The sequence below is a fragment of the Parasteatoda tepidariorum genome, chromosome 1 (assembly GCF_982258835.1).
Source record: "Parasteatoda tepidariorum strain Cologne lab strain chromosome 1, Ptep-v5.0, whole genome shotgun sequence".
Lineage (NCBI taxonomy): Eukaryota > Metazoa > Arthropoda > Arachnida > Araneae > Theridiidae > Parasteatoda > Parasteatoda tepidariorum.
In genome coordinates, this window is record NC_141755.1 from 27229316 (window position 1) to 27243441 (window position 14126).

The 14126-nt window shown below is 27.6% G+C and overlaps 1 protein-coding gene across 2 annotated transcripts in view; it reads right to left on the reverse strand.

The window, feature by feature from the left end:
• Window positions 1-1789: 1789 nt before the first annotated feature.
• Window positions 1790-14126, reverse strand: part of LOC107442272 (acetyl-coenzyme A synthetase, cytoplasmic) — a 47993-nt gene continuing 35656 nt past the window's right edge. For both annotated transcript variants that reach the window (XM_087160632.1, XM_087160623.1), the window contains 7 exons: window positions 13391-13523; window positions 12530-12586; window positions 11375-11455; window positions 10276-10384; window positions 9431-9630; window positions 7762-7807; window positions 1790-2902 (listed from right to left, as the gene is read on the reverse strand). In XM_087160632.1, the coding sequence (XP_087016758.1) occupies window positions 2703-2902; window positions 7762-7807; window positions 9431-9630; window positions 10276-10384; window positions 11375-11455; window positions 12530-12586; window positions 13391-13523 (826 nt within the window). In that variant the 3' untranslated portion in view covers window positions 1790-2702. The remainder of the gene's footprint in view (window positions 2903-7761; window positions 7808-9430; window positions 9631-10275; window positions 10385-11374; window positions 11456-12529; window positions 12587-13390; window positions 13524-14126) is intronic.

Below are 14126 nucleotides of genomic sequence, written 5' to 3' on the forward strand. Positions count from 1 at the left end.
TTTCAGATTTATGTTGAATTTAATAGAGCATCACATAGTTTCATCTCATGGGATTAAATTACACCAGTTTCACTGTCTTATATATATATATAAATCTTGAAAATAATACTAAAAATATAACTTCAAATTTAATACCTTGTTTACACAATCTATACCATAAGTTTGATGTCTCAACAAAAAGTTTTTCAGTGTAAACGGCTCAAATTAGAAAAATAATTTTTGCCATCTTATTTGTCATGAAATTTTGATTTGTAACTTATGATCGTGTATGTAACTGCATTTATTTTGTCAAAATTCTAATGATTACTTAACAGGGTTTGTTTTAGCTATTTCCTTTATTTATTAATTAATTTAAAATATTTTTTATATGAAATAATAAACAAATCTGAAAAGAACATTATTACTGATAAAATATAATAATAAAACTATAAATATATGTTTTATGTTGAAAAAAATAAGGATAGTAAAATTCTGTGGCCCACAAACAACTAATCTCATATTATAATTACCCAAATTATCAAAACTGCCAATAAAATAAATATTTTTTACAAAGTTACCGCCAATTAACTTAATGAGTCTCAACTATATCAAGAATTTTCTGACTGAGAGACTAAACATTCTTTGTAACAATTCTCTTAAGTTCTAACAACAAAGACAAAGAAGTGTACCTATAAATTTTGTTTAGAACTAAGATATAGCGCCATACTTTAAATATTATGTTTCTTAAAGATTTTCATTTCACAACTTGGGTAAAAAAAAACAGAATATATTTTTGCTAACATGGTTGAATAATTTTACACATTAATTTGGGTTAAAATAATTAAAAACCTACATTTCATGAATATTCTTTTTTTTTAATCATTTTTTTTTTCTATCTTGAGGATTTGGTTTTATAAAATATAAATCAGCAAAACAAACTACTATTATTCCCACCATTGTCTTTAACATTTAATTAATAATATATTTATTATTTTATCATTCATGCAAGTACTGTGAAGCAATAATTCTTAATTTCCCCAATTATCGATCGAAAATTAATTATGTTATTTATATATGTGTATAAAAAATAGTAAATGTTTTGTATTTTATTGACCAATATTGAAAAAGCATTAGAAATATTTTTATAAACATCAAAATTGTAATATTATTCTTAAAGTTTTCAATTTTCTGAAGGTTGCAAGAAAATTTGTTTATTGAAACTAAGAATCACATAATTTACCTACAGAAAAAAAGAAAAAAAATACTACTGTTTAATCATAAAAAATGCTATTACTACTAGAATTAATTTAAATCATTATTGATCTATCTATAGGGAATTGTGATCATTATTAAAAATTCACTATTAGCTTTGTTGAACTGATTATAGATGAGAATTTTACTTGTACTAGCTTATCTGGGAAAATAAAATTGCCAGTATGCAATGCTGATCATACTACCTCCATCAAATAGTTGATCTTTAAATCAAGAAACTGTAACCTCCCTGACCCTGTTTGCCAACAACTGGTTGTTGCAGGAACGCTCTACTTTTCATGTATATAAACTTGCATTCAGTAGACATTTTTGTAGTTAGATTTTTTACATGTTTATTGTTTCTCACTTGTAGTGTTGGAGTATTGCAACTTAATTTCTTCATAGTTTTATAGAACATAGCAATTGCTCTTTAATATAAAAATCACTAACATATTTGGAATTGAAAGTGCAAAAGTACACAATAAAAATCGTTGTTTAAACAGATTTATTTAAAGTATATGTATAATTATATTATTATAAAGAATTAAGAAATAATGAATTTATCCAATCACATTTCAAAATTTATTTAGCAAAATATGACAAATAAAAATGTCCCAACAGCTGTAAATAACATCAATACAATCATCAGTTTCCTTAGAAACAATGTGTATATATTATAGCTAGTAACAATGTAATAGAGTGCAAAATAAATATAGGAAGCTGCTCTTAAAGAGCGAAATTTTAACTAAATACTTCCAGTTATTTTGCATTAGTTAACCCAACTGCAAAAAAGCTCTGTATAGTTCATGAAATCTGCAGCGTTTGAAAGCAGCTCTTTATTGATCAACAGCTCTTTTTTTTAACTTGCATCTAAAAGCTGAACATTGATAAGCACTTTTAACTCTCTGACCACCATAATCCAAAATAAAGTATCTGTTGGACAAAATTTAGTTACGAAAAACCTTAAAATTTCTTTTTAAAAAATGATTATTAATTATATTGCATTTTAACCTGTTTAAATTAATAGAAATATAATTCCATTATAAAAACACAAAAAAATAGATAAAGCTAAGAAATTTTAAGTTTCTTTTTTTATCATATAAATATTTTAAACTTTTTTTTACATTAAATATTGCTTACAGTTAAACCAAAGTTGTTAAGAAAATTTTTTAAATCTCACCCCTTTTGGATATTATCTGATAGTATGATGCAATTTGTCTTTTTCTTATAACATAGATTATAATAAATTTACTTAAGTATTTCATTATAAACTATCATATGAAAATCACAACAAAATTTAGTATCTCTCATAAGTATAGTTGAAGTTTTTCAACAACAAAAAAAAGATGCATTTATCATATAAAAATTATGATTTTTTAATAATTTAGTTTAGACCATGATTTTTTTAATCCAATGCCAATTAAATTTCATCTGAAACTATTTAAAGTATGGCGCTAATTCTCATCCACAATCTAATTAACCATTGGACGACTTTGAAATAATTTTTCAATCAAAGATTCATCTGCAAGTGAAGTGAGATCACCTAAATCTCTCTCATTCGCTGCAATTTTTCGTAAAACACGGCGCATTATTTTACCAGATCTTGTCTTTGGCAAACCTGCAGTGATATGCAGATACTCAGGTGTGGCAAAGGGTCCTATGTAATAGCGAACTGTAAAAAAAGGAAAAATAGTGTAAAAAATGCCTCTGAATATACAAGTAAATTTTGTTTAAATATAGTAAAACAGCTATATTGTATCGATAAACAAATGAGATGCCACAAATTTACATCTAACAGTACATTCTGAACAACGGAAAACAAACTACCAATTTATTATTTACCTTTTAAAACTATAGTAATTTCTTAAGCACTGGAAAATTGTGTAGCGCCTAGTAGTTTTACCATACCTAGAAATCATATCCTTATTTATCTTAACACCTTCTCAGTTTGATTTTTTTTTTTTTTTTTTTGAATTTCTGACCCAAAAAAAGCATTTTTTTTATTGCTGAAAATTAATATGTTCTATCCTAAATATGAAAATATTTTTGTCAGCAAGCAGTTTTTTTGCTTGACCTATTGGTGGTGAAATATGTGATGTCCCTTCCTCTAATCTCCTGTTTTCCCTGCAATGCACCCAAGTTTCATCTTAAAAAAAATACACTACATTACGTATTTATTAACTCTATTGCTTCAAGGTGCTTAAGATAAATATCTGCATAAAATAATTATTAAAATTAGTAAAAAAATATTTTAGAAAATAGTTATTTAACCTTACCGTTAAGACAGTAATAAGTCTAGAGCAGGGGTGGCGAACCTTTATGCACCAACGTGCCATTTTTTCTAAAAAAATTGTTCAATTTGGTCATAGACGTGCCGTCAAATAATTTTGACTTCGTGATTATTGGGAAAATAATAACACTAAATACTATCAACTCAAAACTCTTTATTTACTATGAAAAAGAATACATTTCGCAATGTCTCAGTTATACACATAATTCAACTTAAAGTAACATCAATGTGACTTCTGTTGTTGCAGTTTAGATGACAAATATCTTATATTAGGTTGTAAGATGTTATTTTAAGCCGGTCTGTTAATTTTTTTTGCTAGTCATTTATTGTTAGCTTGTTTTTTATGGTAATTAATTGTTTTTGACATTAATTGTAATTTTTTTGTTAATAATCGTTTATTTTTTATGTTTGTTTTTGTGAATTTTAATTTAATTGGTAAATTGCTTCACAGTGAACTTCGTGATCGGTAGCGTGCCCAAAATATAATGTGGCGTGCCATAAATGACACACGTGCCATTGGTTCCCCATCCCTGGTCTAGAGCATCAGAGTGTAAAAATCACATTTTTCACTAACATTAATTCACTAATACAGTGAAACTTCTAGGAAAGACCACCTCTATATACAACCACCTTTGGGAGGCACAGAATTTTTTTCATAGACTTTGTTTTGAAGAAAACCTTTAGGAGAGACCATTAAAACCTCTCCCAGCTACCGGGCAAACGTATGCACCAAATGTGGAAAAGGTCAAATAATGAAAAAATATCAAAATTAAAAATAGTTGTATGAGGCTCTTATTTAGGGAGCTCTTTTTGGCGATACAACCTCATGTTGCAGTCAGAATGCACTAAAGATGAGGCTATCAATGATTTACTTTTAAAGTTGAAAATTAAATTCGAAAAAAAAAATTATCTTAGAAAAAACAAGCATATCAAACAAACAAACCTCTTCTCATCTTTTAAAACAAATTAATTTTTATGATATAAAATTTAAATGCCAACTTTAACAAATAACATAATTGTTTATTTATTTAAAGTAGCTTTATCATTCATAATTGCAGGGATGCTACGCCTGCGCCATTTGCGACAAACTGAGACAAAACGGCATAACAGCGCCATTTTGCGACATTCAGCTCAGTTTCTGCCAAAGCTGCGCCATTCTGAGACAAAACGTCCAAAATTTGGCAAACCTGAATTCAGTTTCAAATATTAATCCGCATTGCCGCGAGTCATTGGAGATCATTTTGCCGTTCACGTCTCCAAGGGATGAAAGACTTCCACGAAAAAGCGGAAATCCGCTTTTTTCTCCCAATTTTTAAAATTTTCGACCATGTTCCAAAAACTAAAATTTTTAGGGAGTCCAATTAGAGAAACCCAAGCCGCCGGAACGATAGTCGGATTCCCGCGACTTCCGCTATAGAGTGGAAAGGAGTCTAAGTGTTTCGTTTCGACCACCGATATATGATTTTTTTTTTTTTTTCGTTTGGCTGATTTTCGGAATTTTAAATATTAGGAATTGCGCTGGAATATGCTAAGATCGCGATTTTTAATCAGACGATTTTAATATCAATCATCGATTTTCGTATTTAACTTATTTAAAACTTATGTGTTGCGACTTTTTTTACGCTGTTTAAAAATCGTACTAGCAATTCCTATTCACTCAATTTAAAAATTCAATATCGCGATCTGTATTGTATTCTCGCGAGTTTAAAATCCAACGTCGCGATTCGTATTCACGCATTTTTAAATCCAATATTGCGATTCGTTATCACGCAGTTGTAATATCACATCTCGTTTTTCGTATTTGTACGCTATTTAAAAACTACTCATTGCGATTCGTATTCACGTGATCTAAAAATTATTCATCGTGATTCTTATTTACGCGATTTAAAAATTCAATATCGCTATTTGTATTTTCGCGTTTTTAAAATCCAACAGCGCTATTCTTATTCACGTAATTTTAAAATTCAAAATCGTGATTCATATTCACGCGATTTTAAAATCCAATCGCACGATTCATATTCACGCGATTTTAAAATCCAATCGCACGATTCATATTCACGCGATTTTAAAATCCGAAATAGTGATTCATATTGACGCGATTTTAAAATCCAATATCGTGATTTGTGTTTTTTAAATCCAGCTGCGCGATTCATATTCACGTGATTCATATTCACGCGATTTTAAAATCCAATATCGTGATTTGTATTTTCGTGTTTTTAAAATCCAACAGCGTGATTCATATTCACATGATTTTATAATCCAAAATCGCGATTCATATTCACGCGATTTTGAAATCCAACCGCACGATTCATATTCACGTGATTTTAAAATCCGATATCGTGATTCATATTCACTTGATTTTAAAATCAAAAATCGCGATTCATGTTCACTCTATTTTAAAATCCAATATCGTGATTCATATTCACGCGATTTTAAAATCCAAAATCGCGATTCATATTCACGCAATTTTAAAACCCAAAATCGCGATTCATATTCACGCAATTTTAAAATCCAGTTTCACGATTCTAGAAAGAAGTAGAATTAAGTTTTTTCTTGAATTAGTTACTGTAAAGATGTGATATATTTTTCTACAGTTGTTGCATTTAAACAATTACTAAGTGCATTCATAATCACATTTTATGATTGTATATTTAGCTATATAAATTAAAAGAACATAGTCAACTAACTAATCTTGTGAATGCAAGAAAGTACAATCTACTAGTCAATGCCAATTAACTAAAAAGTTTACTTTTATACTTAATAAAGGATGCAAGTCATTTTAGAAAGAAAATTATATTTATATGTGTCTTTTTAAATTGTTTATAATAGTTTTTAAATATTTCTGTTTTGATATAAAAATGTATATATGCTAAGTTTTGGCTATTAAGTGCTCCCTAAAATTTTCTTGAAAAATTCCTACCTAAAATATTTCAAAATTTCACTGCACCTCCTGAATTCTATCAAAGAGTGTTTTTTTTGTGTTATTTGCATTTTCTTAAACTCTCATTATTTAATTACTGAATTTCTCTTTTAATTATTGAAATCTGTATACCTTTCATTGTAACTGAATAGTTATATATTTTGAGATGAAATTTGAGCTCAAAATAAAATGGGTATTTTCCCTTTTGAATTACTGAAACTAAATAGATATTTCTTTTTAGAAAGTTAACACCATTATATTTTAAAAAATAAGAAAGTTAAAATTTACTTTGTAAAATTCTGGAACAGATACTATTCATTGGCATAAATGATAAATGCAATATATATGAAAACAACAGAGTCCATAAAACAATTTTGTGGACTCTTATAATCAATCATATGCAGGTTTTTTAAAATCCTAGCAATAGTGAATGTATGTATAATTGTAGTACTCCTAGTATGCTATTAATGGTTTAATGGATCCTGAAAATTATCTTTATATTGTTATCAAACTGATTAATAATCATTTTAGCTGAGATAAACTGAGTGAAAAAAATAATTTTAGCTGAGACAAACTGAGCCAAAAACAGATTTTAACTGAGACGAAATGCAATTTCTGGTGAGACAATTTGATATTTTGCAAGTAGCATCCCTGTAATTGGTAAATTAAATTTTACACATAATTATATCAGTTGGGAAAATTTTTATAGACATTGAATTTTATTCATAGATCCGTCTTTGCACGACGTCAACAAAAGTGGCATTTCCGCACAGAGAAAATCACACACTAAAATTAAAATCGTTTGCGAAGAATCATGTACCTTCGATAACAATTTTGAAGTCGATGGAGGTAACCTCTAAGAATGGCCAACCTCCATCAATAACCATTTACTGTGGAACTGAGAGTGGTCGCTTCCGAGAGGTTTCACGGTACAACACTAATTAAAGCAAAATTACAGAAAGTATAAAAGGATTTTGATTTCAATTCAAGGCGGGAAATCTCACTACAAAAATTTTGAAGAAAGTGTGACTAGTTGCGTCATGTCTTAGCAATATTCAGAAATAAAAGACAATCACATGATTTAAGACATAAGTAGCGAGGAATTCAATTTCAATGATGAAATTTTTCTCTTCGTCACATGGCATGCAAAGCCGAAAGAGAAGGGGTTAATTTACAGAGGTTAATAAAATGGACTTAGATATTTAAGGTTTATACGCTATAATTTAAAATAGAAATAAGCAAACATTGAAATAGAATAACAACAAAATGGTAAAAATACATTAAAATATTTTTAGCAAAATGATTAAATCAAAATATTTACCTTTTTCTTTCAATTCTTTTCCAACTTTTTCATTGTATTCTCTTCCCTGTTAAGAAATAAAAAATAAATGAGTAAATGAATACAAATAAAAAAAAATAATGTAAATTATCATTCAGAGTAAGATATTATTAGTGAAGTGAAATAATATTAAATTAAGTCGAAAATCAAAATTATTATAAATAAATTTTTTTCAGGTTTGTCAAGTTGTTTAAAATTCACGGACAGGTTTGTCATCTATTTTCTGTTACCAATCAAAATTAAATTTGTTTGATAATAATATTTTACCTTTGACTTTTGCTAAATGAATTAAAAAAGAAACCACCATAAACATGCAAACATTTAACTAAGATTACATAGTATTTATCTGTTTCTTAATTTCAGAACAAGACATTAATGTAGTACTTACAGTGTGTTAGACTGTTGAAAATGCAAATAAGCAGACGCAAAATGTAGGTTTCTTAATTTTTTTATAAGAAATCTCTACAGTAATATTTTATAGGAGAAAAAATATGTAAATTAGCTTTCAAATTTTGCAATCTTCATTAAAAAATAATTTTTGAAAAGTGTCTTGCTATTTCTCAGTCTCTTAAAAAAATTAAGATAGAAAAAGAACACAATTTTTAGAGAAAATGATTCGATTAATTTTTGCAGTGGAATATAGAACATGCATTTATAAAGCCTATCAATTATCTTTTACAAAACTTGGAAGAACCTTCAACAGATCTATTTTATAAATACACCAAGATGTGTTTAGAGAAAGAAACTATTGTGTGAAAATTGATATAAATCGTACAAAATTTAAGAATTATGTCGTATAGAAAACATGAATATATGATTCTAAACCACAACTTATATATATAATCTTTTTTTTTTTTAATCTTAATACATCATCATTCCTGCCGTCGGTTATTATTATTTTTTTTTAAGAGTATAAAATTGCAGAAGAAATTACTTAAAATGCAGAACTTTTTATTCCTGATTCAAAGAATCTAGAGTACAGTTATTGGAATGTAGTGTTCCTTAAATGAAATAAAGTAAGGCATGTGATTCTTCCACTAATTTGCTGAGTCGGATTATAAATTGATTCATGGATTTCCGCGAATTAATTTATATTCTGTCAAAATTTTCTGGCAGTTCCGCTAATCTAAAAATTTAAATTTCGTTACTTATGCAAAATCTCGTTAATGAGACATTTCTTCCACCTTTAACAACACCCTCTTTTTTACGCAAATTTGAGAGATTTTATGACATTGAGCAAAACATGAGATCCTACCCCGATACACACGTGTTTACATAAGAAGATGCTCAATTTTAGTATATTTTTAAAATGCAAAGCGGAAAGGCAGAAAATGTGATGCAAATGCAGAAAGCTTTAACAAAATGCAGAAGAGATTGCATGCCTCATAAATACAACCTTATTAGCCATTGCTTGGTTGTATCCTCGCTGAAATTACATTGAGAATGAGAAGAAACAAATATAATAAATGAATAATTCAAACTGGGAATGTATCATTTAGGAATTGAATGTTTTAAAAGCAGTTTAATGCAGCAGCAGAATGTTTTTAGAATATTTTAAAAGCCATTGCAATAAATGCAATAGCTTCTTACCTCATAGTAAAAAGCCGTTGCATTTATTTAGTAAAGAAGGACATTTAAAATGTTACTCTACCTCTTTGAGGGTGATGAAGCAGTACAGACATTCTCCTTTAACTGGATGAGGAGTTGATACAACTGCCGTTTCAGATACATCTTGATGAGTGATAAGAGCTGATTCAACCGCAGCAGTAGACAACAGATGGCCAGAAACATTAAGCATATCATCCACACGACCAGTTATCCACAAATATCCATCGCTATCTCTCTTAGCTCCTACATATGAAAAACACATTGTTATTTACATGGAAGCCAATGCACAAAATCTTTATCATTGAAAAATATGGGCTTATGTGTGACAATAGTTAACAGATCACAATAGCATCTGTGTGTTATACAATGTTTACTTTATGAAGTATAGCTTAATATACATTTCTATAATCTTTATAAAAATTATTAATAAAATACAGATTTAATTATAAATAATCTTTATACCAATTAATTAAAAAATTTAATATTTTATATCTATAATGTTTATAAAAATGAAGTAAAAAACTATGCACGTTAGTTGTTGCAAATTAATAGCTAAGTAAAAAAGAATTAAAAAGTTTAACCTTAATGAATAACAATAAAGGATGAATAAAAATAATTTTAAATCAGTTTAGTTAATATAGTTTCTAAAAAAAAGGTCATAGTTTTACAACACAAAACTAGATGTGCATCGTTTTTGACCCACTGTTTTACAATGATTATAAAATTATTACAGTAATATTACATTTGTTTCATAACAGTCTGAATATTATTATAAGACATATTGTATATTTTAATGTTTTATAATAAATATTGAAGGTTAAACAAATTACTAGATTCTTCCGAAGCACTCTAAATTGTAAAACATAAATTTTTGAGATTCAATCTTACCATCGCCTGTACAGTAGAAGCCTGGAAATTTTTTGAAATATGTAGTTTCATAACGTTCTTGAGAGCCATAAATGCTTCGCATCATTCCTGGCCATGGTCTATCAAAAACCTGTAAAAGTCATTCTAATTATAGATATTTCCTCATTAAATAATTACTAAAGATAACTTATTAATTTATTTTATGACCGATTCCACTTTATGCATACTTAAAACAAACAAACAAACACTGACTTATATTACTTTGAAACACCTCTGCTGTTGGATATAAAATTTTAAAAAAAGTTCCCAAGTCAGCAGGGTTTTTTTTAAATACTCTTCAACTTTTGTTTTCAAAGACAATTTTAATTTTGCTACATATTACATTAGTAGAGATAATTTTTTTTTTTTAATATTGCGTTTCAGCATTTATTTAAATTGATGCCATCACAGCAAATAAACTTTAAAATTAAATAAGATAAAGTGAAATATTTCGTTATCCATAAGTAAATTACCACACATTAAATAGCATTACAATCAAAGTGATCAAGACAAAGGATGCTTGCTGAGAATTATATAGACTAAAATCCTTTTTAAAGAAATATAGCATGCTACATTAATATTCATGTCTAAAAAAATTTATACTACTGTATAAGTTTTGCATTTCTGTTTTCATTTTCATAAAAAACATTCTTACATATGTTTTTTTTTTTAACAAAAGAAATATAGCGGATTATTATTCACGAATTAATCGTAAAGGACACTTCGGGATTTAATCGTAACAAAAAATTTTATTAATTAAGGAAACATCACCGGAATACAATTGACTTTCTAAAATTTATTTATACATTAAATATTTACTCTTCATAAATGAAGTACTACTTAGGGGCCATTCACATATTGAAGCACCTAACTTCCGTATAGTTTGGTATTTGTTTATTTTTGCTAACATAAAAAGGGAGTCTAAAACTGCCAAAAATTTGATATATTTGAACTTAAGGCATGTAAATAATTCAAAGATAGGATGGAATTTTATCAAAATGTCTTTTTAAGGAAAAATATTTTTTTTAACTAAAAGAACTTTTTTTAATTAAAAAAAGTTCTTAGATATATAAACACTTACCAAATATCCCTCTCCTTCTCCATTAATCTCTTTTCCCTCTTCAGTCAAAAGTTTCGGCATAACTCCAAAGAAGGGAAATGTCTAGGAAAGAGTAAACTTAAAGTTACACTCATTTTATACAATTATCAAATAGGAACATGATATCTCATATTAGTAGCAAGTTTAAGAGAGTTCAAACATTCTGAAAGTAAATTTAAGAAAGCTTAAGCATATCATGAGAAAGTTTAAAATTGCTATAGGAAACTCTATAGAGGACAATTTTTAATTCAATTCGAGAATAGAAGACTATAAAATTGATTTTAAAAAAATGAGACTTCAATAAAATTTGATTCTGTTTTTTATTTCACTTTTTAAAATTTTATTTTGTTTTATTTTAACTTAATTTAATTATTTATATCAATATATATAAATTTCTCGACAACGATTTTTCAACAGCCTTTTTGAAGGTGTTTTTTGTGCAAATGATTTTTTATATTTAAGAATTTTAAGCGCTGAAATAAGCACTACAAAATCTTATTTTATTAAATTTAATCAAATTTCTCCATTTCCGTGATTTTAGAAATTGCAGAATCAATACCGCACACTTTTTAGGTTGATAACAATAAAAGTAAAATCAATAAAGCTGGTATTTTCTATGTTGAGAGGAATAATATATACTAGTATGTTATATATGTAGTTTATAGCATCCAACGGCTTGGATATTTTACAGAGTTTCAAGATCACAATTAAAAAAATAATAATAAAAAATTGAGGGTCAAATTTAAAAATCATTTTTCCTTTCTAAATAAAGTTTATTTAACGGTCTTATTTATTAAAATATTTATACTTAATTATATTTGAATTGTGTAAAGTTATCTGGGCATACCAGAAACATTGTAGTTCCAATATTCCGAGAATATTCCTTCTTACTACTCATCTCTAAGCTAAGTTTTTAATTATGACTTTGACAAGGATAATAACTTGTTTTATGATTTTCAATGTACTTTCTAAATGGAATTCTTTGGTAGCACAAATAACAGAATTGATTTGAAGTAATAAATATTTGTAGTAAAAAACCTAATTGTGTGAGAATTTTTATTTGGGCATTTAAGTAAGCTGTATTTTAAAAAAATTCAAAACAGATTGAAAAACAGAATACAAGACAAAACTGCTTACTGCTGATCCTGGTTTCAAAGGCGTACAACCTGGTAGCGGAGTGATTACAATACCACCCTGAAAAAAAAATCATTTTCATCATTGAAACACAAAGAATGATTAAGGTTTTTAAACTTAATGAAATATAATATATTAAACATCAATTTATGCATACAATAAATTCACTTTTATAAACCTATTAGTTTTGGCTGTTGATAAAAGTTTTTTTCTACACATGCAATTTTATATTTAATACATGCAATTTACTGTAGTATATTTTAGCAACATGCAATTATAAATTTACATACTTTAAGAAAAATTTGCTTTCTGTGCATAATGTGATTCTTTACAATGTAATTTACAACAAACAGCAAGCATATAAAAGCAAATATAATTAATTCAATGTTCAAACCTAAATGGGTTTTTATAACAATGAATTTCAATTAGTTATGAAAACGTGGTGCACTTTTTACTAGTATTTTCAAAAATGCACCTGAAGATTATTTAAGTCATTTTTTACAAAATATTATTTATTAAATTGATTTATTTAAGTTGATCCCATAAGAACGAAGTCAAGCATCACTGGCAGAGGTTAGTGAGTATGTAGGTGACCACTATGATCAGCATGCAAAGAGACAGAGGGTAAGTAGTATCAGTTTTCATGAAGTTGTTTTATAGCTCAATTTCGCAGGTTACCAAAAGGGAGGAGCCATCCCTTTTGCAGAGGGTCAAAATTGTGATAATGTCTTGGGATCATCTTCAGGGATGTTTCCCACATCCTCGCCAATAGTCAATTGTGTAGCTCTAATAAGACGCAAATAAAGTAAAACTGCATTTGACTAAACCACAATTACATAATTAAAGCTAGAAAAAAAACTTAACTGTTTCAGTTTGCCAGAATGTATCCACAATAGGAGATCTTCCATCTCCCACAACTCTGTGATACCAAAGCCAAGCCTCGGGATTGATTGGTTCTCCTACACTTCCCAACAATCTCAAACTTTCCCTGCTTGATCTACAAAATATAGTTAAACATTTATTTAAGTACTAATGTATCAAGCAGGTCTAAAACACTCATAAATATTGTTATCTTTTATGTATCACTAGATTAAACGCCATTATGATATTTGTCTAAATGGAATGGCATCAAAGCTATAGCTTTATAAATATGAAACTAGGATCAAAAGATAGGGATGGTGTCGAAATATTTAACCTTCAATTCTCTTTACATGTTGTTTTTTTTTTAAATAAAAGTCTTTGTATTCTTCAATTTCATTACTTTTTAAAAGAAACAACATAAAAATTTCACAATCTAAAATTAAGCATTCTGTCTAATGATGCATAACACTGTCGAAATAAAAGGTAGTTTTTACTCCGGGGTTTACAAAGCAATTCATACAATATCAGAAAATTAATTTTAAAAAACATAAAATAATGTATCTTTCTTATTTTACTCATGTCATTAAGGCTTATAGTGCAAATCAAGAACTATTCACAATTCGAAATGCTTTAGAATTTAACTCGTACAACTCTTTCTGGTTTTCTTTCTTATCTGTTATTTGTTAAATTTCAATTAACAATCTATTAAAATTTTTAAATGAATATGTTTTTTGTAGGT